The sequence below is a fragment of the Numida meleagris genome, chromosome 1, assembly GCF_002078875.1.
Source record: "Numida meleagris isolate 19003 breed g44 Domestic line chromosome 1, NumMel1.0, whole genome shotgun sequence".
NCBI lineage: Eukaryota > Metazoa > Chordata > Aves > Galliformes > Numididae > Numida > Numida meleagris.
This window is the reverse complement of record NC_034409.1, coordinates 168,345,496-168,370,062: the sequence shown is the minus strand read 5'-3', so window position 1 is coordinate 168,370,062 and position 24,567 is coordinate 168,345,496. Positions and strand designations below refer to the sequence as shown.

The window sequence follows — 24,567 nt, the reverse complement described above, 5'->3', positions numbered from 1 at the left end:
AAAACATTAAACCCTTGCCACTTAGGCTGTTAATGTGGATTGAACAGCCCCAATAAGTATATACATATGTGCAGCAAGATCTGATTATTCAAATCCTGTTGCCTTGTATTAACTCTCAAATCTATATTTAAGCACCTAAGAAGGAATTACTACAGCTTTCCAAAGATGCTAAGCACCAAGAGCTCTTGTTAAGAGCTTGTCGAAGTAGTGACCTCCTAATAAATCAGTTTAAACGATAACATGCACCTTTGCTTCCAGTGCTGTGAAATTCACCACTTAGATACACAACTGAGGCTCGTGAACCTCTTTCGATGAGGGCAGAACATGTGAGGGCTCTCTGTCTTTCACACCAAAACAAAGGTTTAACACAAAGAACATACACTGATGGGCGAACTTGAAATACAGCAACACGCAGGCTTTCAGGAAGGTCTCTTCAAGCAATCCCCAGCATCATTAGCATTTAGGAAGCAGGTATCTGAACCTTGCTGTTCTTACGGCTAGAAAGTGAAAGAGCTCCTTTTCCCTTCCACGATATTCTTAAGGCATAGGAAAAAGCCACCTCTTATTTTTCACTTGTTTTGTGTGATTCCGATTTTATAAGTTCGCATGTGAAGCCAGGGTTTCATCTTCATTCCAAAACTTCCTGCGTTGACTATAAGGAAATGGGAAAAAAAGGATAGGGGCACACTGACAGAGTTACTAACTGCTGAAGTGGCTGTTGTAAATTGCAGAGAACAAGCAAGAGTTCCATGTATGAGGCTGGAAACGCCCTAGAAAGCTAAGCAGTGAGATGTAATCCAGGATTCTCAACATCTGAATTAATTATCTGGATGAAAATCCAACAAAAGACAACTGAGGACAAGTAAATATACTGCATTGCTTAATAGATATGAAGAACCACATGCATTTAATTAGAATAAGGCTCATCCAGTTACTTCAGCATCACAGGACTAGACAGAAAATAGAAGCACAGTGCAGCCACAGTCAGTGGGCAACAACTCTCCTTGTGAACAGAACCAAGTCCTCTTTCTTGTCCTGCAGACAAAGGAGACAAGGCCTCAGCTCCAGACTTTGCAGCAATCATAAGGAAGCTTGCTCTAATCAAACATCATTTTGTGGAGTACTCAACAACCAGACTATTCTTAAAGAGCAGCTACTGAAGCTACCGATGAGAAGTTGGTCAAAAGCTTCATAATTGCCTAACGAATGGTAGAAGAGACTTCTTGTATTACTTTATGTAACTCACCACTATTGTGCTGTGCATATATCTCAAGAATACAATAGCATTTCACTGAGATGAACTAAGGATTCATTTCATATGACCTTGTCATTGCCAAAATTTTAACATGAACCAATAGTGATGATTAATGAAAGGAGACGGTATTCCAAACATCATTCAAACGCCCATGTATTTATAATGAACTAGCAAAATGAAGTGTTTGTTACTGCCTCAGTAACAGCTTTTAAGAAATAAGGCTGCTTTAGGAATTTTTAAAAATGAAAGCACCGCAAGTTTTCAAGAACGGGAAAGATGAACAAACCTGACAAGACAAATACCAAATGTGAAGGAAGTAGGAGCTGGAATCAGATTTAATATTTCCTACGGTCAAAAGATTAGTTTCAAGTTTAAGGGATAATGATTTTGATAAGTTAAATTTAAATGCACATTCTACAGACTTTTCAGTTCCTTCTTTTGCTGCTAAAGGAGATCTCCACATACATGGGCATACACACATGAAAGTATGGTCTTTATTATTTAAAATGCAACTTTCAGATCACATGACTACTACACATTTTCTTCACTTCAAGGTTAAGCACTTTCCCAAGTCTCAGATCTCTTGAAGAAATTCCTTCTTTTCCTCAAAATAATTCCGAAACCACTCAATGTGTTCAATCTTCTGCTTAACACTGAGGTATGGGTTTTTTGAAAGCCCACAGATGACTAGTTCCATGAAGTGGCGAATAGGTCCTTGCTTGGGAAAGTCTTTGAGGTGTTTCTCCAGAAAGATATGTTCATGAAATTCAGCACCATCATCCATCCCTACCAGAAGGAACACAAAATGACAAGTCATTATCATCATGAAACAGAGAATTTAACAAAATAAAAGAAGGATAAAACTTGCCAACACACCTTTAATCAAAAAAATTAATGGTTATTGCAAAAGAATTAAAAGGCCCATAAACCAACTATGAAGAAGTGGATGAAACCGCAGATCTCTAAGATATAAATTTCTCCCTCCACAGAGAAAATGTCAGCATGCACCCTACCCATCTGCCATGTTACCTCCATTTTATGCTCCAACTTATAAGAATATCTGATAATAAACCTGCTGAAGGCTCATGCCAAAAATCTCTCGCAAAAAAAAACTCTTAATACACGAAACCTTTATTGACTGTGTGCATTACATTTTAGATTCCCAGCACTTTTAATACTTGACGAAAGCATCGACTGCCAAATTCTACAGAGGATTAAAGAATACAAGTTCTTCTCGAATGAAGGAAGCAGAATCTTGAAGTATCTAATACAGAACAGTTAAGAAACACTTGCGTGTTCATTACAAGACATAGTTTTAGCACTCCGCTGCTATCAAATGGGCACGAGAAACTGCTTTTCTAATGTTTTTCAAATCTGTGAATGTATTCTGATGTAAAAACGTTGTCTATCACAACAGCTGCTACTTGTAAGTAGTGACCAATGCAAAAGATGTTGCATTCAAAAGCATTCAGTTGCACAGAAAAATGGCATAAGGGATTGCTTAGATCTCTAATCAAATACAGCTCAGATCCAATGGTAATTTTTGTCCTCCATCCCGTGGATTTCATTTACAGTTGGTTCATATTTTGACACCACTATACACAAGACAGACTCAGAACACAAATTCCTATCTACAGGGAAAAAAAGGCTGATTTGCAGTTCCTAAATCTGAGATACATTATTTGTCAACATCAAATCAGCAATATTAAAAAATAAGCCATCTCAGTCCTAGGCTTCGTCCCATGTTACAGCTTCTTCAATTTCATATGCATAATACTGGGACAGAGAATACTCTCCACCAGTATATCATATTCATTAAGTTCGCATTCTTTCTTTCCTATGTTAGGTAGTGCAAAGCCTGAAGGAGATGGGAGATGCATCTGTTTTTCCCTACACGTTTTTCCCAGAAATGTGCGTAGTGTCTATCAATGCCAGCTACATGTCACTTGTCTCGGAAATAGAAAGCATATTTCCTTCTTCCATAAGCTCTCCTTTTCTGATAAGTTCAAAAGGGAAGAAAAAAAGAAGACCCTACTCACTTTAGAATAAGAATGCTTGAAAAACTACATCCACTTAGAGAAGCACAGGGTTGATACTTTACCATGCCATCCACACTGACTTTCTCCCCACCATGGGAAGGCGGAATCTCACTGTACCTAGATGTTGACAGTTGATTTCAGAAGTTAACATCATTTCCAGATTTCATACTTCTGTTGGTCACAAAAATCCAAGAGAAATAAACCAGCGAACCCACTACTGATAGAATCTGGATAGCACTGCCAGGAAGTCTTGGTCTTTTAGATGTTCTTCATTTGGTGATAAAGGGTAGTGGAAGAGAGTATGTCTAATTAATAATTTCTCCAATTTTCCTGTCTATCCTAAAAGAAATTAAATCATCTATAGCCTCACACAAAAATTCAGGTCAGGAGGAACAATTAAGTCATCTGTTTCGATCTCCCATTTGTCACACACGTGATGAATGGTTTGAGGATGAAGCGCTAAGTCCAATTATTTCAGTTAGATCACATATTTCAGTCCTCAAAAATGTAAAGCATGCATCACAAAAAAAAAAAGACCAAAGCATCAGAGGCTGATACTTCTGGCAGAAACCAATTAGATACGTCTGCATGATTCTCCCTCTCCCAGCAAGTCAGACCTTCTGCTTCAGGGAAAGAACAAGCATGTCTCTCACTCTCTCTTGAACTGTCCTCAGAAACCTCTTCTGAAGGAACATGCACAGCAGGAGCCTGAAGCAGAGGATTTTCTTTATCAACCTCAAAGCAAGAAGTCATCTACTCTCAACATTCTATTTCCAATCTGCTGTGTACTACAGAAGTCTGGAAGAATTTCTCTAGCTAACATACTAACTCTTAAAAAGAGATGACCAGTCTTCCTTTAAAGACAACATCTCAAACGTAGATGTCTATCCTTACAGGGTGCCTAGGTGACAAGCCTATAGTAAATAAAGAGGACCAAATTTGTTTTGAAAGAGAGAAACCGAGCTTTTACAGTAGGTCCCTAGAAGAGACCAAAAATTAACAAAATCCCTCCCTTAATATGACTGCATAACTTCTGTCATCTCTCCTGGTAAACTTACCCAATGCTGAGAACAGCATTGCAGCAGAACAACCAGAACAGGACTTCGTGTTCTTCTGCCCACAGAAGCCTTTGGAAGCAATTGAGGCCTTTACTTGCTGAGACCTCCACTAAGCTTACTGCTTATGCTGTAACAATCTCTGACATACTTGAAGCTTTTGCTCCTCAGAATGAGTTGCTAAAGCAAAGTACCGCCGATAACACACACTGTCTTTTTAAGCGCTGCACTCCTCAGGATCTGAGTCAGCAAGGTACAAATGCACAGAAATAATTTTAGAAGGTCAGAAATGGATGTCTTCCTTAACTTTTTGCCATGGCAAATCATGGAGTAGAAGTAACACCACAAGAAGTAGAACAGGCAAGCAGACGGAGGAATGAGAATGATGTTACCCAAGCTATACGAATCGTTTGCAAATCTGGTGAAAATTAATCAGAGGCAGGAGAGAAGGAAAACAAAAAAAGTTTTCTTTTCTGCCTAGCAGTGACTTCAACTGCATCAGAGAAGGGAAAGAACATCAAGAACAGGCACGCAGGAACCAACAACAGGAAAAGGGGAAAGACTGCTACTGGCCACTGCAGCAAGCCATTAAGTCTGGCCACATCTTCAGACGTTCCCATTAGGGCCAGACAGGTTTTAAAAATCATGTCCCTGCCTTGATGCCTCAAAGCAAGCACAGCGCCTCAGTAAAGCACTCAAACAAGAACACTGAAGATGCTCTGAAGCCAAGAAAAACAGTGATAAACTGTCTTTATTTTTCATGTTTTACTTAAAACTTTAAAGGCTTCCATAATGCTAAAAGTTGAGCACATATGGTTCCTCTGTAGAAAATTTAATTACATAGATGTTTTAAAAACCACGTGCTTGTGCATAAAAGATCACTCATTTCTTGATACAAAACAAGATGAGGGTTGACTGTTACCGAACTCCAAAATTAACAGCGGGAACAGGCATCTTTCTTTTTGAAATTGGAGTATGCTGAAATAACTGGAGTGAGGTTCTGAAGTTTTTAACTGTACTTTGACATACCTGGTCTGATTAACAGCCTGTGATAGAGCTGGCAGTTCGAGAGGACCGAATTTATTGACTTGATATTTCAACCTGAGAGGTGATAGATTCTGGAACGCTCCACTGGAATTTTCCACATGACTAGTCATTGTGCACAAATCAATAAAGATTCTTGTTTAACTATATGTAAAGACTCTTTGTCCATTCGTCATTGCATCCCAGACAGCACGGTTCCAGCCATGCAGCTACAACAGAAAAACCACTGCCTGCCAAAGACGCCTGGTCCACTTACAGCCCCAGACAGCAGGCTTCCAGCCACATTACAACAACAGAAAAACCATTGGCCGCGGTGGTTTTAAGTTCGCAAAAACATGAGTATACTTGGATTTCTACATGATGGAACAGATAAATTCTGGGACCAGTCATTAAATTCTGTGAAGAAATTGCCAAAATAGGATGAGAATAAATATTAAGAAACAATGAACTACATTATGCAATTTGCAATTCTGTATAGGACAGCTTTTCAAAGACTCCCAGCTTCGGATAGTAACCTGTTTTTGCTTTCAGTGACTGAATCACTTCAAAGTAATTCTGTTTGATGTCTTTAAAAAAAAAAAAAAACATGTTCAAGCTCTCCCTGAAGTTATAAAGTCTCTATTCCTAAAGCATACACTTGCTTTCTGTATTTCTTCTTCCCTTCCTTAACATTCTCACCCTGCCAGCTTACCTTCACACAGTTTTGTTGTTGTTTGCTGTGGTCGTTTTAATAAATGGAAATTGTAGCAAATAGGAGCACAAAGATGTCAAGACAGATGCCCAGAATGAGTGAATACTGCGACTGTTTTTGTTATGAAACTGAGAGAGCAAAGGCAGCAAACGGCTGTTCAACACGCAGCCACTGCAGATATGGAACCGGCAAATAGCTAGCAACTGTGTCTAAGAGCCACACCAAAGAACAGAATAAGCATTATAAAACACTCAGCAGTTCTAAGAGTCTCCTTCCTCTGCTAGAAGCTTTACTTTAAAGGCATTTCCTAGTAAAAGGTATTATGTAATAAGACTTGAGCAGCCTTGTGGTGTCGAAAGCATCAGGACCGGGAGGCAGGGAGGGAGTGCTCCCCTACCCAGCAGAAGCCAACTGCCAGATCAGATCAGATCAGCCAAATCACCTGCAGGACTTCACCCAAAGAGTGCCAGAATGAGTTAATGTGAAGAATCTCTCATTCGGTACAGTTGGAAAGTTACATTTGTTTACTATCACAATCTGAAACGCTATGTTTTAAAACAGTCCACGTGTTACAGCACGCTACAATTCTCAAAAATGACAAATACAACAAATAATAAAAGTTAACAGCACACGTACCTGCTTCATTGTCAATTGGAAACTCCCACAGTATTCCTTCTTTTGTCCACTGGATCATCTCCTCAAAACCATTCCGGGGAGGCTGCTCAGTTACTGCTGCAATCTCCTTCGCAAATTCCAGATCCCAAATTGTTGGTGAAGACACTAGATAAGAATTTTTTTCATAAGATCTATCAGTATGCCAAAGACTTCTCCTTGGCTAAAAGAATATATATATATATATCCTTTAACATTGGCTTTTACAGAGACTAGTACTTTCGGTTGTGCAAGCTGTTCTGTCTTAGATGCCAGCGTTATCTTTCTTCAGCGAGGATTCTCTGCTGAAATGAAAATTCGCTGAACTATCAAATGTCCAGTGAAAACAATTCTGAACTGCCAGAGGACAGTTTATTTTTTAAGTCTGTCACTCAAAGCATGATTTTTTTCACAATTCTTTTTTCCCCTTTTTGTCTTCCACAAATTGTATACACGACAAACTCTGAACTCGGCTGCTGCACTATATTAAAGCAATCTTGCTTACTAAAGGAGTTTTCAGGCACTTCACAACTATACTCTCCTTCAAGGGGGCAACTCTTATTTACAAATTCTAGCAACCCCTCTCCTGATCCTCTTAAGACACCTAATTTTTTGCCTCTTGGGCTTGAGAAATCCTGATCCTCTATTCTTCTGCCAAAGTCCAGCAGTACCTTCAGGAAGGCATCTATTCTGATGCCTATGAGTTTGGATTTATTTATGTTTTAAATCCAAGTGTACTCATACAGCAAGAGCTACTCTCAAAGAGTTCCTGCTCCTCTACCCCAGCAGAATGGGTCATGAGCCCAGACTGAAGCGCATCACTGAAATGAAGGGAAGGCAAACTGAGCAAGCTGCTAACCTTCATGAACTGATCTAAGTCCTGTTACCCTCTGTCTCCTTCTGGTATCAATTCACCCTGAACTCCCTGGGACAGAAATTTTGGTGAGTTCAGATGTTACACCTGAATTGGATCATCGTCAGTCAGCTACTATATTACTACTCACAAGTTTTCGAAACTAAGATACAATTTAATCTTTAGCTCAGTGACTTACAACTTGAATTAAAAGATCTCTCCCCCTCTGTTTTAGAAAATGGAAGTGCAAACAGTATTTTACATGCTGAAAAGTGTTTCCGTTTTTGTGTTAAACCAGAAGATACCTTTTCAAACTATATTTGCAAATTTTCCTGCTAAGAACTATATTCCCCAGCTGCCTACTTTGACTTGAGGCTAGAGGCAAGTAAGAAACAGATAAAAGACAGCATGACAAAATGATTCCACGATTAAATTATTGTCCACATCTTAAAGAATACCTTCTAGTAATATGCTAACAAATATTCTAATAGAAGAGAACAGAAAGTGATATTTTCACGCTTACAGTAAAGATGACGTATTTTCACCTCTGCGCATCTGAAAATAATACTGATAACTACGTTACGAAGTTTTTTTTTCCCAATTTGCTTTAAAGTTAACAGTCGTGTTTCAAAATAAATATTCAGTACCTAACACAAAACTTGCTTCTCTGCCATCTATAAATAACATTTTAACTCATGATCTCCGCCAACATGAGCCAAGAAAGTAAAAATGTAAGCCAATGAAACAAGGTATCAAGTAGCACCTTGGTATTTCCTGAGATTAGGAGTTTTATTTTTTGATTTATTATCATTAAGTCAGTAAACCAATTAACAAGCCTTCTCTCTTAGAAGACACTATAGATTTTCTGAAGGCAACCTGGAATCAAAGAAGAAAATGCCATCTAAGATGAAAGAACCTTATTTCTTTAAATCTGATTATAAATGTGGTAACATCCACTTGCTGCCTTACATTGCTTTTAGCAAAACTTATGTATCTTAATTTCATATTTGGTGTGACTACCATTTGCCCCTGCATCTATCCTGTGCCATGCAAGAAATACATAACTAAAATCTCATCACTGCACCTGAAGTAAATGTTTCAACTCAAACATTAGTCACTTCAACATCCCTTTGGTCAAGATAGCTTAACCAAACAAACAAAACATACTGCAGCATTTGCTGTGGCTTTATATGAAAAAAACTGATGGATTTTGAAGAAATCAACTGCCTTAAAAATAGCAAACTGAATTCCATTTTAAAAAGCAACTTTCATAGTCCAACACAGAGATAGTGGCATTCAGAAAGCTCACAGCTGCTTGAAAATATGCAAATAGCACTGTCTGACATTTGACTAGAGAAACTAATTATTTTATCCCTGGAGTTTCAAGTGTTAAAAAAAAAAAAAAAGAAGAAGAAAACTACTCACCTAGAAGATGGCAAAAACTAACAATCTAAGTCTTGAAACAGAAAGAAATGAGCACCATTTTCTAAGACACCAGAGAGGAATGCTCTTTCTTCTATGGGTGCTATCTTTATATACAGTTTTAAGTCATTACACTGCAATAATCCATTTTTCCAAAGCACTCAGGAGAGTTTAGGGAAATCAGTACAGTAAGGATTAGTGCTAGTAACAGAGTTTCACCGTTCAGAAAGCAAAAGTGAAAGAGAGACTTCTTTAAATGACTTGCCCATATTCACACACCCTCAGTCTGTAGTAAAGTTAAGTCAAAATGCAATGCTAGTATTCTTGTGTGAAATTCATCCTGCTTATGTGGTAATTGAGACTCTTCCTGCAGAACTGTGCCCTTCGTGGAATACAAAGGTGGACCATATCCATTTCTCCACTTCCTGAGTTTAATTTGGTGAGTATCTTAAGTATACATATGCGAAGAATGAGCTACAGCAGCTAAAGCAAGGCATTTTCCAGGCACTGCAGGATCTTTCAACACACAACAGCAGATGAAAGAAGCCCCCAAAGGAACCAAACGTACAATCCATAGTTTGTTTCCACTCTGCTCTGGCCTAGCTGTCTGTAGAGCAAACTTTCTGCTCTGAGACCACAGCATTGAGTTTCTGCGCCATTAAATGAATGCAAGAAGCTTTTGAAATGAACAAATTCACCAACAGAGCCCACAAACCTATTCTCCAAAGTGGTTTAATGCTGTCGAAAGGAAGACCAATCTAGTGACAAAGAGTCAGTTTTACCCTCCAAATCATAGAATCCTAGAACCATAGAATGACTTGGGTTGGAAGGGACTCCAAGGATCATCGAGTTCCAAACCCCCTCCCACAGGCAGGGCCACCAACCTCCAGATCTGGTACTAGACCAGGCTGCCCAAGTTCAGTAACAGAACATTCCAATTAGTTCAGAAAATATTAACCCCTAATACAGTGTGGAAGTTTTGTGTGCTAAAAAGTAGAGTTATATTAGAAGTACTCTTTTTGTTTGTTTGTTTTACAGATCTGAAAGCATGAAGAGAACAAGTCACAAGTTTCCTGCACAACAGCGAATCCCCTGATATTCTAAAAATTCACGACTTGGCTCCACTGGGTTTTTCATCACTAAATTTCCACTAACCTGTTTTCAGTGCATTTTCCATTTCTGGAGAAGCCTTAGTGAATATATTAAGCCTTCTTCCTGCTTTAAGACTTCTATAAACAAAAAAGAGAAATGATATTTCGTATTTCACAACACTTCACAATATTGCCAGATAAAATATTTAAAAGCACAAAATATTCTCGTGAACTAACAGATCTCTGGAGAAAAAAAACAAGATAGTGACTCTCACGAAATCCTCAGGCTTTTAACAGAGTGTTTGTGACTGAACTATTACTCTGTAACAGAGCTTCCCAAAACACTTCTGCGTGAAAGAATGAGCATAAGTCAAACATTATATTTGCAATCATTTTTTACTGACATATTTAGGAATCAGAATGCAGTTCAACAGTATGAAACTACAGTGCTAAGCAACTTCACAAAGTTGCAACTAAGAAGAGAATTTGGTGATTTTTTTTTTTTTTTGTAAATACTATTACACAATTCAGAAAGAGAAAAGGCAACAGTTTAATCAAACAATCCCTGCTTTCTGACATAAATAGCCTTTTGGGAAGATTACACAGCCACCTCCTGTGCCATATGGCAAACACATAAAGCATATCTGTATGATATATTTTAAACTGCATCACCCCGGTGCTCTCCCTTCTGAGTATGAAAATATTTGATTCTATTTTTAAACATATTTATTTAAACATATTTATCTTCAGCATGAGCCTATACTAAAAAAGATTATAAATTCCAAGAGTTCAACAACTAATCAAAATAAATTTTCATAGAAATGGAAACAAAGAAAAGCCAATGCCTTTACTGTAGAACATGACCTTAGAACAGATGATTCTTTTAATCATGCAATAGTCCTTGGTTTTGTAGATTCCTACTGAAATTCTAATAGTTCCTACTTAATGTTAATACATATTCATGGCTCCCCTGGCAACATCTGCCTTTCTTGACCTTAGAATTTCACCCCTCTGGTTTTACTGCAAATTTCTGATGGCAACAACTACTTCTGCAAACCTGCTCTTGTCATATTACATTTTACTGATGTAACTACCCTGGATCCACTTCAGCACAGAGCAATCTAATTACACAGCCTTAAAAGAATGTTGATTTAGGATTATATTTTCCTATCTGCGTGTTAACTCCCCAAAACGTTGGCTGAAGACAGAAGCATGACTTGGAAGGACATCTACTTGATGACTAGTTCAAATTACTACAAAGCAACACCAGGCATGTCACTGAAATCGGCTAACTCAATAAATGTATTCTTCCTAATCCATTCATTGCATATTATCATTACGGTGTTGGATTATGACCCAACACCTTAAGACAAACATTTCTTCCATTCAGCTAACAATCATAGCCCAATAACAAAATCACTACCATCTGACTACAACCTGCCTGATAATTACCCCCAGATTAAAGATATCTTTTAAGCTATTATTCAGCAACTGATAATGAAGGCTGTTCCCTTACTCTGCAGGCTGGCAGCTCATAGCTGAACGAAAATCCCAAGAGAGAACTATCAGAGTTGTGAAGGGGTTGGTCTAGAACCTCGTTCCACTTCTTCTCTTCAGCTCCCAACGCAAGAAGCACCCCTTGTATCTTCTACATGCTTTACACAAGGAAAGGCAAGCACTGCTCGCTGGTCTTACAACGTCAGCAAGTCCCAAGAGATAATTCCCTAACACACCTTAAAGGTTTGGCTTCTCAAGAAAAAAGAAGTTACACAGAACATTTCGACAAGCAGGCCAAGTTATTCTAATGATTGACTACAGAATCCTCTCTGAGGTTTTTTCATTATCTACATGGCTCAGTGCATATGTTCCACTTTGTTCCTGTGGGAAGTCACAATTCTCTGCTTATGAAGTACTCAAATAGATGTCTCAGCCAAAGAGGTCAGAACAATGTACATCTACTCAACTATAACTTTATGCTCTTTCTTTTTTTAGTTATCCACATTTTTTCTTCAGCATTATCCACCTAAACACAAATGAATCCCTCAACTTCCAGATTTCCAAGAAAGTGAGGTTAAATTTGCAAGGCCATGATTAAAGAAGTTAATCATACTAAAAACAAAACTGCAAGGGAAAGAATACGTTGAGAAGAAATGCAATCATGAGCTGTCACGGGAAAATAAAAAGAATGCAGGCACGAACTGAGAAATAGACTGCCCAGGTAAAAAAGCAGCAAGAGAAGTTTACAGAGTAACCCGAAATCATCATTTAAATTATGAAGTACACCTTACAGACAATTACCATATCATGGACAATAGAGAAAGCATCATTTCAAAGCATCCATGACCCAAAAAGTTAACAAAGTGACATAAAATTATATTGTGTGTGAAAATAATTTAAACTGGTTAAAACCAGAAATGAAATTCCATTTCAGCACCAAGCATTTTTAATGACGTAAAATTTAGTATCAGAAGAGTGCAAGTAATTTGATCAGCTGGTTACATTAGTTGACGTGTTCTCACAGATGTTATGTTCCAATGTTAATGGCACTTGAAAAATACTTAAATTTCTTTCTTTTAACCTTGAAGCATCATGGTATTATGAATACATACGACTAAATTTAAAATCACTGAATCAAAGACTCACAGAATGGCTTAGGTTGGAAGGGACCCCAAGGATCATCAAGTTCCAACCCCCCTGCCACAGGCAGGGCCACCAACCTCCAGATCTGGCACTAGACCAGGTTGCCGAGGGCTCCATCCAACCTGGCCTTCAACACCTCCAGGGACGGAGCACCCACAGCCTCTCTGGGCAGCCTGTTCCAGCACCTCACCACTCTCTCTGTGAAGAACTTTCCCCTGATATCCAATCTAAACCTTCCCTCCTTGAGCTTAAAACCATTCCCCCTTGTCCTGTCACTATCCACCCGTGTAAAAAGTGGATTCCCCTGTGTTACCCATCAGTAATTTTTTTGCACATTCCTCCTCTGAGAGATGGAAAGTAACACAACAGAAGTACCTTTCGGAGTCAAAAGAGCGAGATGAGGGTCTTCCAGGCTTGATTCTTTGACCATCCTCATCCATCTCCAAGGAGATGCGATTCGATATCCTCACACCTCTCTGAGCTGGGGATTGCCTCTTAACCGCCATTTCCGAAATAACATTGCTGAAATTAAAAATGTAAACATAAAAACTCAACACACTGACAGGGGAAAGAAGTTTATCACATTTATCAAACAGAAAGTCTACTCTCCATTGGTTTAGAAGCCTCTGTAAGACAGAATTAATACATTCCTCACAAAATGCATCTATTTTTAAGTTATCCAATACTCGAGTCTTACTTTTTAAACCATATGCATTTAGAATCTAACAACTGAAAGTGCTATTTTTGCCTCCAATTAATACTTTCTTTGAAATTATCTCATTTCCAATTACAAGAAAATTACCATTTCATAATCCGTATATCCATATTCACAGAATGTACTAGGTACATTTTGCTCAAGTACATGAGAACGTTCTCAAGATACAAGGAATTTGCTGAAGCAGGGAGGTTAAAAAAAAAAAAAACTGGAGAGGAATCAACTCTGCCCAGGGACAGAGTTGTGCTGTTACACTTTGAAAGGAAGCCTGCTTTCACACATCAGCTGACATGGGTCAATCATGCCACCCTAATAAGTAGGTCACCTTTCCTGATCCACTGCAATCTGCTCCATTGCATAATCATGTTACAGCATTTACAAGCCACATCTTCCTTTGTAATTCTGCAGCCAAAATCATAGATGAAGAACAAATACTCACTCTTATCTTTGCCAGTGCAATTTGCAGTTTATACTGAACATAAAGGCTGAAACATACAACATACATGCCCCTGCTAACTAAGTCCCTCAACTGCTGTGGCTGTTGGTTGGGAAAGACCAAGGTGATTGCTCCTCACAGATATCCCTTCCTCCCAACTGCTTCCAATCACATGCAGGCAGCCAAAATTGCAGGGCTCACGTTTTAAGACAGAAAGGCAATCTCAAAAAAAAAAAAAAAATAGCCTAAGTGAAAAAATACTGTCCATCCACTGCACTTTACTGGTTTTGTTACCTTAAGTGAAAAGATATTTTATTAACAAGAAATGCTTCTGGGAAATTGTGAAAGATAATTGCCACAGCAACGCAGTAGGATTTTCTATTCAGCCCTAGATGCGGGTTTAAATAGCAGAACAAGAGTAGCATAGCTCTTCAAGTACCTACTCTAAAAAGAAGGCATCTGAAAAAAAAAAAAAAAGGTTGAAATCTTCTTTTTCTTTAAGGTTAAAATGAACTATCTCACACTACAAATTGTTCTATGAAGTGCCTACTGGTATTAATGGGCCAGAGACCCAACACGTTTCTGAGGGTCAAGCAAACATAGTTCCTAAGGTCACATATGGCCCAGTCCAACTGCTCAGTTCTATGATTCAATTTGGCTGTGGTGTTCCCCATGCTACAGGGGGATGAGGCTTTCTCCAAGAAGCTCTCCTCGTGACAGAGGTTGATTTAGTTGCATTTTTGCACAGTGGGTCATACTTCCTTCTGGACAGACTATGCCACCAAACTATTTAGCACATGCAGTCAGCGATCTCATGTTTCTGATCAGAAAGTCCTAATGTCACCCCGTCGCTGGTACATGAACATTACTGGCTGCAATGTTCACCACTCCATAATTAATGGTGCCCCTTCGTTCACTAAAAATAAAACCACAAAGACGTTTTTATCACTGTCTATAATGAAAAACATCAGATAATAAATTCATACCCCAACCCCAGTGTATGTACAGTGGTTAGATACTACATGATAAATCCTCACGTCCCAATACGAGATTAAGAATCTAAATTCCAAGATACCTCTGCCTTCCAGAGATGAGTAGAAATTGAGCTTTTATAATCAACACAGATTCTCCCTCCCTCCTGACTACCATTAATTATAACATCACAAACAAAGACCCGGGAAGCTTAAGATCTATTTTAGCCTTAAACTCCAATTACTTCTTTCTTTTACTCAAAACAGGAGCTGAAATTTCAACCTGTATTGCCACTGGTTTTATTTTGGTACAGTGTTGTTGTAATTTCCATTGAGTGAAACTCCATTCCACACCAAGAAAAATAAATTCCTGTATCATTAATATTTTCCCCTCCTTGTGAACACGCTGTCCTCACACATTTACAAAACAAGGCAAGGAGACAGCTGTGTAACACTGACCTCTGGAGGTTAGGACACAGAACAGGAAAAAAAAAACAGAACAAATCAAAAGAACCAGAAAATATACACTTCATACTCTCAAAAATCTCAATAGTATCTCAGTTTTTTTTTGTTTGTGGTTTTTTTTTTTTTTTTTTTTTACAACTGGGCATTAAGTGGTTCTAACACTTGCAAAGGTATCTCACCTTAAAAGTTGTTTTAAATAAAAGAGGAATCTGGCTTTTATTAATTAATCAGTATACTGAATGCAAAACCTTTATTAAAAAAAAAGTTCAACAGCTCACATCTTCTTTTGATTCAGACATGATTATTTTGTGTTGATGTTTATTTGGGAAAAACAAAGAATATATTAAAAGGACTCCAGTGCTGTATGTGGATTGAGGCACTTCTGGAGAACCAGCTCATGCCCAAGTGGCACGAATGAAGCCAAGTGGACTTTTTAAACCAACATTTTTAAAACTGACCAGACAGCTGAAAGTAACAAATTAATCTCAGATTCTAGCTATAGCCCAGTTTTCAGTCATGATAATCAACAAGAGTTACTGATCTTTCTACACAACTCATCTACAGCTGGTTTTGGACAGTTACCTAACTTTTAAGGAAGAAAATATAACTTTACAGAACAAGTTAAAAAGAAACATTTGTTTCCATGTGGAAAGAAGCTAGTTCACTCAGCTGCCTCCAAGAGTAGAAGAAATTGCCAACCCTAAGCATAGCAAGCCCATCACGACTTTCCTAAACAACTAAAAATGCTGTGCACACATTTTTCTAACCTTAACAACCACAGGCACATTAAAGGATAAATGTACGATCACATCTTAATACACCTATCAACCATATAGAGCCACACAATGCAGGAACTTCGGCTTTTAAATGTTTGTTCAATTTAAACTCTCTTTCAACAGGAAAGAAAAAAAAAAAGAAAAGCCTCTCTGCTTGGACTACAGCTTCCTTAGACACCTTTTTTCCACAGCAGTCACAGCTGGTAAGCACTTCAGGACAAGTGTAGTGAGTGGTGAGGACAGAGAGCCCTTGTTGCCAGTAGGCAAAACAACCAAATTTAGAGTGCATGCCTCAATAAATAGGCACAGGTGCACTAGAGGTTAGCCACAGCATTTATTAGCTTGGCCAGTAACAGCGTGACCCTCACCATCTTATCATGAATTAAAATTCTAATTACCTTTAAACTGATAACTCACAGCCAAAGCCACTATTAAGACATTTGTCTATCCCGCTCTTCTAAAATCCCTTGCAATAGAGATGGAATAACCTCATTGGTTATTAACAGTTTAACAAATATATTCTTTACACAAAACATTCCTCATTTATTCTTCTTAAATTAGGAAGTGCCTTAGGTTTTTGGTAACCCTGCACAGAAAACAAACCCAAAAAAGAGCAGAAACACACTGACTTGACTTAAAACAGTCAGATTTCTGGTCTCTAAAGTGATTCATTTTGGCTCCAAAAGCCTGTGGAGAGAGAACTTCTATCGAGTTTTCAAGATTGGTTACACTCAGCCTGAGGAGAGGTCATGAAAACACCATACATGCAACTTTCAGAGATGCTTGTCATGAATTCTCATAATGAATTCTCCCTTAATTTCCCTCACTAAAAAGGCAGACATCCGCGGCAAACATTATTAGTTTCTTGGGTGCTCTGTTTGCAGTTCAGTGAGAAACACACAAAGTACAAACAAACCTTTTACAAATCCCTATAGCAATCTACAAATAATAGAACACGGGCCAAACTTAAATCCTGGGACAGGATTTGGGACAAATTCGTTTCCCAGGAATAAATTAAAATTAAGATGACCAGCTCATAGTCCACCCTGCAAACAGCCATAAATAAAGGTTTCATATTCCCCTTCTGCTGAAGATCCAGCTTTCTGTTTAGTTCGGCATTTTACCCGGATTTAATGCCTTATTTTCTGAGTAGTTACGCGAACACAAGCCAAAAAAATAAAAAAGACAAGAAAAAGCCTGTATTTAGCTGTCATCCCAATGAAGAGCAATACACACACAACTGTTCAAGTTTTCAAACAAATGTTTCTCATCTGTTTGAAAGCCGCACTGGAAACGGACTGGAGCCAAGTGATGAGCTTCTTGGGTTGACTGGAAAGTTTTGAAAGGAAGGGTGGGGCTATAAATAGAGCTGCACTAGTTCAGTGCAGTTCTTCAAACCTGTCATGAAAATTCACTGGTCCAGACAGAATGTCTGAAACGTCCACAAGTCCCTCCATTGTGTGAAAATTTCGGAAGCTGAAAAAAAAAACTTACTTCGCTAACCTATCCAAGAAAATAATGATCCTAGGCAGGAAAACAATTCCATTTCTGCAAAAACATTTTAGAATGAGGATGCCAAAATTTAAAAGGTTTGGTATAACCAGACCAATGATATCTCCATGACTCATTAATCCCATGGATAACAGGTCCAAATTTATCTTCTAGGGCCACCTCTCCAACAGAGAATCCAGTCAACTTCAGGATGACACTGCAAAATTAGAATTTCATGCATTATTGAGAATAACATTCAGTATACAGACCGTATGTTAATAGTTCCTCCCATTCTCTGTTTATCTGTGGTTTCTTCATGTCTTCTAAGTTGTGCAAGCAATTCTGATTCTGCCTGTTCCTTACTGCGCGGGAAGGAAGATGCAACGGCAGATGCGGCCTGCACCAGTTCTGGATTTAAAGGCTTGCTTCTGTAACAGACACAACAAATAGGGAAATATATATTTTAAAAAAATGCCATAATATATTAAAACTGTCATTTCTGCATTGTCATTTTATATCTTTCCATCTCAGCAATCAGAGGTGCAAATAATCCCAAAGGGGCTGCAGGTAAACAGAGGAAGTTCAGATTTGTCTTACGTTTCACTGATCATCAACTGTCAAATGAGACTGATAGGCTGCTCTTCTCAAACATGGGGAAACAGCAGCTATACCAACTGCACAACCTGGCAATTGAAATGCTGATGATAATAAGCAGCACTGACCTGCAGTGCTATAAATGTGACATAACACATTGTGGAGGGGTTCCATGTACAAGATAGTGATGCTCTCCTTATTTTTTTTCATCTTTCCTTCATTAAAGTAGTTTTCCATAGAAAGATTCTAGTGCTTTCAAGAGTCTCAGTGCAGAAAAAGGCAGTATATTCTAAGAAGCATACATCTTTTCTCCAGATTCTCCCACGTGACTTACTAAAACCCACATCTGTATACTACATTCCCTTACGAGATTCTTTTCCGTATTTGGTAACAGCAATTGACCCTTTAGTTTGTCCTAGATAATTTTTAAAAATAAAAATGGTGGAGGAAAAAATTCTGTTTAAGTGCGTATGTTATACTTCACCGCTGAACATCTTCTGTAGCATTTTGTAACGTGCTACTTTCACTGTCCAGGCCTTCCAGCTTGTTAGTGGCTTGCTTTTTGATGTCCTGTTCTTTTAATTGTTGAAATTTCCTCTTGGTAGTCACTTCTACTTTCATATTACCAATAATTTTTAGCAATTTCTGCTTTGGTGTTTCTACTGCACCCTCCTTGGATGCCACTTTGGTGGTGCTGTCTGTGGAAGTGGTAGATTCATCTTTCGTAGTAGACAGCACACTACTAGTGCTGAAGAGTTTCCGTGTTCTGCTAGATAATACAGAAAATTAAAAAAAAAAAAAAAGATAAAGAAGTTACTAATAGACTCCAAGGCTGAATTTTGTAAGCCAAAAAAAAAAAAATCACTTACAACTGCCTAGGCCTAATCATGTGCAAACTGTGTATGTTAAGTACATATGAAACGTATTTTTTTTTCTTCTTTGAGAAGGGCCAAGGCTCTATTTACAACTCTTGGCAATTTATAGTTCCTTCAGCACAAAAAGCATGTAAATGACTTTATTCCCTTCACAAATGAATTGTGCTTAATCTCTGAACGTAACAAAACATTAAGAGTATCTCTACCTTAGGCTGCAGACAGAGTCCAAAGTCCCCACCTTTTACCGCTAATGCTGGCTTTATTCTGTGTTACAGATTATGACCTTATAAACCTGAATTTGAATGAGTCACTTGTAGTTTTGTAAGCCTAGATTAAAATAATAATAATAAAATCACAGGACTGTTAAAAAAATCAAAGCAAAACAAAACAAAAAAAAAGCATACCAATTACAAAAAACAACTCATACCTAATACTTAAATTCATTAATACTAAAGAGTTCACGGAAACTCTTAAAGCAGCAGATTGCTCTCACTCCTCAGAAAAAGAGAGATTCAACAACATCAGGCTGTATACACACTGTATTTTCACATTATTTCATGTTTACAGGACTGCTAAGGTTCATGTTAAACCGTAGGTCCTGCAACACAGCAGCCAAACATTTGCGTAGCTGTATTAGAAAATGGATCACAGAAATCATTTGAGTTGGAAGTGACCTTTAAAGGCCATCTGGTCCAACTCCCCTGCAATGAACAGGGACACCTACAGCTACATCAGGTGCTCAGAGCCCCGCCCAGCCTGACCTTGGGTGTCTCCAGGGACAGGGTATCCACCACCTCTCTGGGCAACCTGTGCCAGTGCCTCAACACCCTTACTGTAAAAAACTTCTTCCTTATAGCCAATCTAAATTTTCACTCTTTTACTTTGAAACCATTTACACTTGTCCTGTCACAGCAGACCCTGCTAAAGAGTCTGTCCCCTTCCTTCTTACAGCCCCCCTGGAGATACAGGCTGCTCTCAGGTCTCCCCGCAGCCTTCTCTTCTCCAGGCTCAACAGCCCCAGCTCTCTCAGCCTGTCCTCGTAGGAGAGGTGTTCCACCCCTCGGATCATTTTTGTGGCCCTCCTCTGGACACGCTCCAACAGGTCCATGTCTCTCCTGTACTGAGAACTCCATTATTACTTCAGTCACTCTGCACTTAATAATTACCCACATTAAACTGTCAACATTAAAATTTAAATGTCAGTGCTGATAGGAACAGGAAGATTCACACGAAGTTTCAGCACTGCATTACTGAGAGGTCGGCAGGAGCCCTGCTGTTTTATACAGGGCTGCTCCCACAGATCTCACTCCAAACACATGTTTTCCATTAATTCAGGCTGCGTGCTCTTCAAAACCACTTATCCATTCGGAGATCTCTGCCTACAGCACTGGAAAAAGCTCAGGCAGCAAGACTGCGAGCCCTCAATACAGGGAGCGAGCGGCACAGAGCAGCATGCAAACCGCCGCACTCCGCCTCCCTCCTGCCCGCCCGAGCGCTGCGAGCTCCGTGCACCGGGTAGGAGCCCGCAGCCGGACACAGGCCACGGCCGCAAGCCGCTACGTTCACCTTAAGGCCCAGCTCAAGGCTGAAGCGCGAGCAGACCGCCTGCCCGCGGTAACGCTGAGCCGACTCCCGCTCCCTGGTACCTGTGAGGCCGCCCGCAGTGTCGCGCTGCCCCGGCGAGGAGCAGAAGGCGGCCGGAGCCGCGGAAGCGGCCCCACATGGCGCCCTCGGCGCGGCGCGCCCAGCCCCGGCGTCCGCTCAGCGCGGCCGGCCGGGAACGAGAGCTGCTCCGAGCGTTCCGCGCCCCGGCGTTCCGCCCGGCCCCGCCGCTGTGGAGGGGCGGGGTAACGTCGGTGTTGTGGTCTTGGGCCCCCAGTAGTGCTTCGAACGGTGTAAACCTCCACATTACGCAGTTTTTCCCGTAGGGTTGGACGCCCGGTGGGCTGTAGGCACATAAAGCTGAGGATTTACCTCTGGATGTGCCTGCCTGTCCTCACAGCACCTATCTCTACCAATTTTTTGGAGGGGGTTTTGTGGTGAAAAAGAGGCTCCTGTACGTCAGGTTTGTGTGTCAAGTCAAGAGACTAGCTTGCATTATTTCCATCCCTGGACAGTCATTAAATTGGCTCCGGGCCCACTAACCATGCCACAACAGGAGAGTGGCCCACCAACGCCGCTTTCCTCACTGTTAAGCATGTATTTCTTGATATTTTTGCCAACAGCTGATTTAAATTCCAAAAAGTAGGTTGTTGGTACCCCATCCCTGGAGGCGCTCAAGGCCAGGTTGGATGGGGCTCTGGGCAGCCTGAGCTGCTGGGTGGCACTGCCAACAGCAGGGGGTTGGAACTGGGTGGCCTTTAAAGTCCCTTCCCACCTTAGCCATTCTATGATGCTATAATAAAGGTCTTGGGGTGTCCAGCTTAGGGATGGACACATGCAGTAGATCTGACTTGAGGCCTTCTGCTGTTGCTGAGGAAAGATCCAGCTCTGAGCACAAACAGTAACAAGAACCAAGACCTGACTGAAAAGGATCAGAGGAGCTTCCGATGTATCAGAAACTGAAAGAAAATATTGGGTCTGGCCCACATCAGACAGAAACCGAACTGAAAACAAAATACAGTGAACTGGGAGCTGCTGTTGTTGGCCAGTTTCCTCAAACTCCGTCTGTTGGCAATACTCACTTGTACGTGTTCTTTTTGTCCTCTGAGATATTTTTTTTTCCTATTGTATGGAATAGGAATTTCCAGGTGGCTTTTTCACCTTTGGCATACAGAAGCCCTGTATTTCCCTCACAAAGATCTTTCAGTCTAGGTAAGAGAGGTCTGGACATACTAGAAAGAGTCTAACAGAGGGCCACCAAGATGACAAATGGACTGGAGAACCTCTTCTGTGAAGACAGGCTGAGAGAGCTGGGATTGCTCAGCTGGAGAAGAGGAGGCCCAGGGGGATCTTATCAATGTCCATAAGTCCCTGAAGGGAGGGTGCCAAGAGGTTGGTGCCAGGCTCTGTCAGTGGTGCCCAGTGCCAGGACCAAAGGCTGTGGGCACAAACTGGAGCACAGGAGGTTCCCTCTGAACACCAGGAGCACTGCTGTGCCATGCAGTGACGGAGCACTGGCACAGGCTGCCCAGAGGCTGTGGGGTCTCCTCCTTGGGGATCTCCCAGAGCCGCCTGGACATGGACACAGACACCCTGCTCTGGGTGTCCCTGCTGGGACAGGGGCTGGAGTAGATGTCCATTCCAGCCTCAAAAATTCTGTAATTCTGTGAGTATATGTTTCTGTGTAACTTCACTAACAAATTACTTCTTAAAATAATCCATTATTTTACATTAAAACCCTCTTTCCACATGAACTGCTGCTCAGTAGTATCCCATTGCCTGTGGCTGAGGCAATGTTCTTAGATGATTCCCAGAGTTTGGCTGATATTCAGTAATCTACTAACTTGTAACTCCAATGCACACTTGAACCACTACTCATTAAAAAAAAAATTCTGAGTAGAAGTCTTACAATGTTTTCCTAAAGCATACCATTTTCAGCTCTGTGTGTTGGTCCTTTGGATTAAGGTTTTTCTGCTTGAGATCTTAAGGGCAAATACCTGCAGCAGGCAGGAAAGGCTCATGGTGCAACATAACATCATACCCATTGGTAGTGACACTGTTGTACTCCAATGTTCCTTTTGCTTCAAGTCCTACCAAGATAGTACTATCCACCACATCTTCCTTAACTGATTTATAGTGGTTTGGTGGTATATTTCTTGCTGCATGTTTTAGGCAAGAACCATTCCACGTCCAAGTTTTCTGGGGGAAAATTTGTCTAAAACTCTCCTTACTTCAAAATTTAGAGATGTAGAAGAGATGTAGAATAACTGGAAAAACTACAGATGTCTACTACAGGCAAATGATGAATACTACTAGGGACATGAGAAATGTTGGGTATTTTATAGTTACCAGTATTAAGTAATATAATATCAATACTAAGCAAACTAAGAAACATGATTTATTGTGAGGTCAAAGCGTAGAAAATAGAACCAGGAAAGACAGTTCTTGCACTGCAAAGAAACATTCCTCTGAATACCTATCTGTACATTACTATTGGAGCAGGCTGTCCAGGGAGGTGGTAGAGTCACCATCCCTGGAGGTGTTCAAGAAACGTGTAGATACGGCACTGAGGGACATGGTCTAGTGGGCATGGTGGGGATGGGTTGATGGTTGGCCTAAATGATCTTCCAGCCTTAATGATTCCATGATTCTATGATTCTATGCTTGGAATCAGCAGTAATTTCACCCTAGCGTAAGTTACATGACAGTAATATCTGTGTCATCAAATCTGATCCAAATTATTTTGGTGTTTTTTCAGCTGCGTGTTTACACAGCTCTGCATCCTGCCCTGTTCAGCTGCACCATTTACCCACATGTTCACTATTGCTTTAGAGTCACTGCAAGCAAATCCTGAATAATAAAATGCTGACTGCATCCAGGTTCTCTGCTCAGAGTGATCCCCTATAGCAACAATATGTACATTTTTCCCCATACTTGTGTTATCCCCCATCCCAGTGCTTCCAGATAGATGTGTAGTGAGGTGTTCAATCTCCACTCTTATTAAGAATATGCCACAATCCCAGCAGCTCTGCAGTTCCCAAGGTGACAAGACTGCCTACGCTAATAATTAATTTGGTGCAGCAGAAATGGACTCACAGTCTGAAATGTCTAATGCTGAGGGTCCTCACCTCTGTCCCAAGGAGTCTATTTTGCTTTAGGTTTAGTCTAGTCCAGCGGACCAAGCATGCCTCCTAAATACATGGTACAAAGTTGTTCCCAGACTTCCACTTCATTGATTGCAACCTACTCTGGAAAGGCCAACTCTGTTCTTTTACTTGCAGCATTCCTTCAGTACTCAGACTTCCACCAGCTGTGTAAGGCCTGACATGCAGAAGCCATCTCTTACTTTTGTTCCTTGTGCCACCCCAGTGTGGCACTGTATGGCTTGATTCACCTCTACATATAACTGGGTGAGTTTTGGTGGTCTCACTTATGTATCTTTTGCTGCTATTCCAGAAGGACACTTTAGAAAAATTGATTTTCATCCTCCTGGATGAACTAAGGAAAGGCAAAATGGTTTTCAGGGAATAAATGATTTGCCTGTGGTTGACCGGAGATGGTGAGCCCAGGAGCTAGGACGCTGGGATCCTGCAGAATGCAAATGAGCGCATTTTGCAAGGAAATCACCGCGGAAGAGACTATTTGGCTTTGTAGAAAGGAATGCAAGTAACACAGAGAGCCACATGGTGGCGATGTGCTCATTGCAGCGTTGCATTTCACAGCTCTAAATTTTTCCAGGCAACATCTCCAGTACTTTGTATCTTTTGTGCTGCGTCCCAAATACAGGCCACCGGGACTAGGGGTCTGACCGGAGAGTGTTGTTCTGAACAATCATAAAATCATAGAATGGCTTAGGTGGGAAGGGACTTTAAAGGCCACCCAGTTCCAACCCCCTGCCGCG

General features: G+C 40.3%; 1 protein-coding gene across 3 annotated transcripts; it reads right to left on the bottom strand.

Moving 5' to 3' along the window:
- On the bottom strand, positions 1,564-21,037 carry MRPS31 (mitochondrial ribosomal protein S31). Of its 3 annotated transcripts, none has more exons than XM_021377141.1 (7): positions 20,631-21,037; positions 18,674-18,955; positions 17,865-18,023; positions 13,117-13,263; positions 10,166-10,239; positions 6,721-6,864; positions 1,564-2,041 (listed from the first exon to the last, which is right to left on the bottom strand). In XM_021377141.1, exons 1-7 carry the CDS (start codon positions 21,020-21,022, stop codon positions 1,830-1,832), a joined length of 1,410 nt encoding a protein of 469 aa, XP_021232816.1. In that variant the 5' UTR covers positions 21,023-21,037; the 3' UTR covers positions 1,564-1,829. The 3 variants fall into 3 exon arrangements, with proteins under 3 accessions (XP_021232816.1, XP_021232824.1, XP_021232833.1); XM_021377149.1 differs by having other exon boundaries at positions 18,674-18,958; positions 20,711-20,988; XM_021377158.1 differs by having other exon boundaries at positions 20,711-20,988.

What these genes read in the sequence shown, in the direction of transcription:
- MRPS31 (XM_021377141.1), bottom strand. Translation starts at nt 21,022, where the DNA reads ATGTGCCTACAGCCCACCGGGCGTCCAACCCTACGGGAAAAACTGCGT. An exon ending in GCCTTGAGCTGGGCCTTAAG is followed by an intron (nt 18,956 to 20,630) that starts GTGAACGTAGCG and finishes ATTATCTAGCAG; the next exon opens with AACACGGAAACTCTTCAGCA. An exon ending in GGAGGAACTATTAACATACG is followed by an intron (nt 13,264 to 17,864) that starts GTCTGTATACTG and finishes TTTTAATTTCAG; the next exon opens with CAATGTTATTTCGGAAATGG.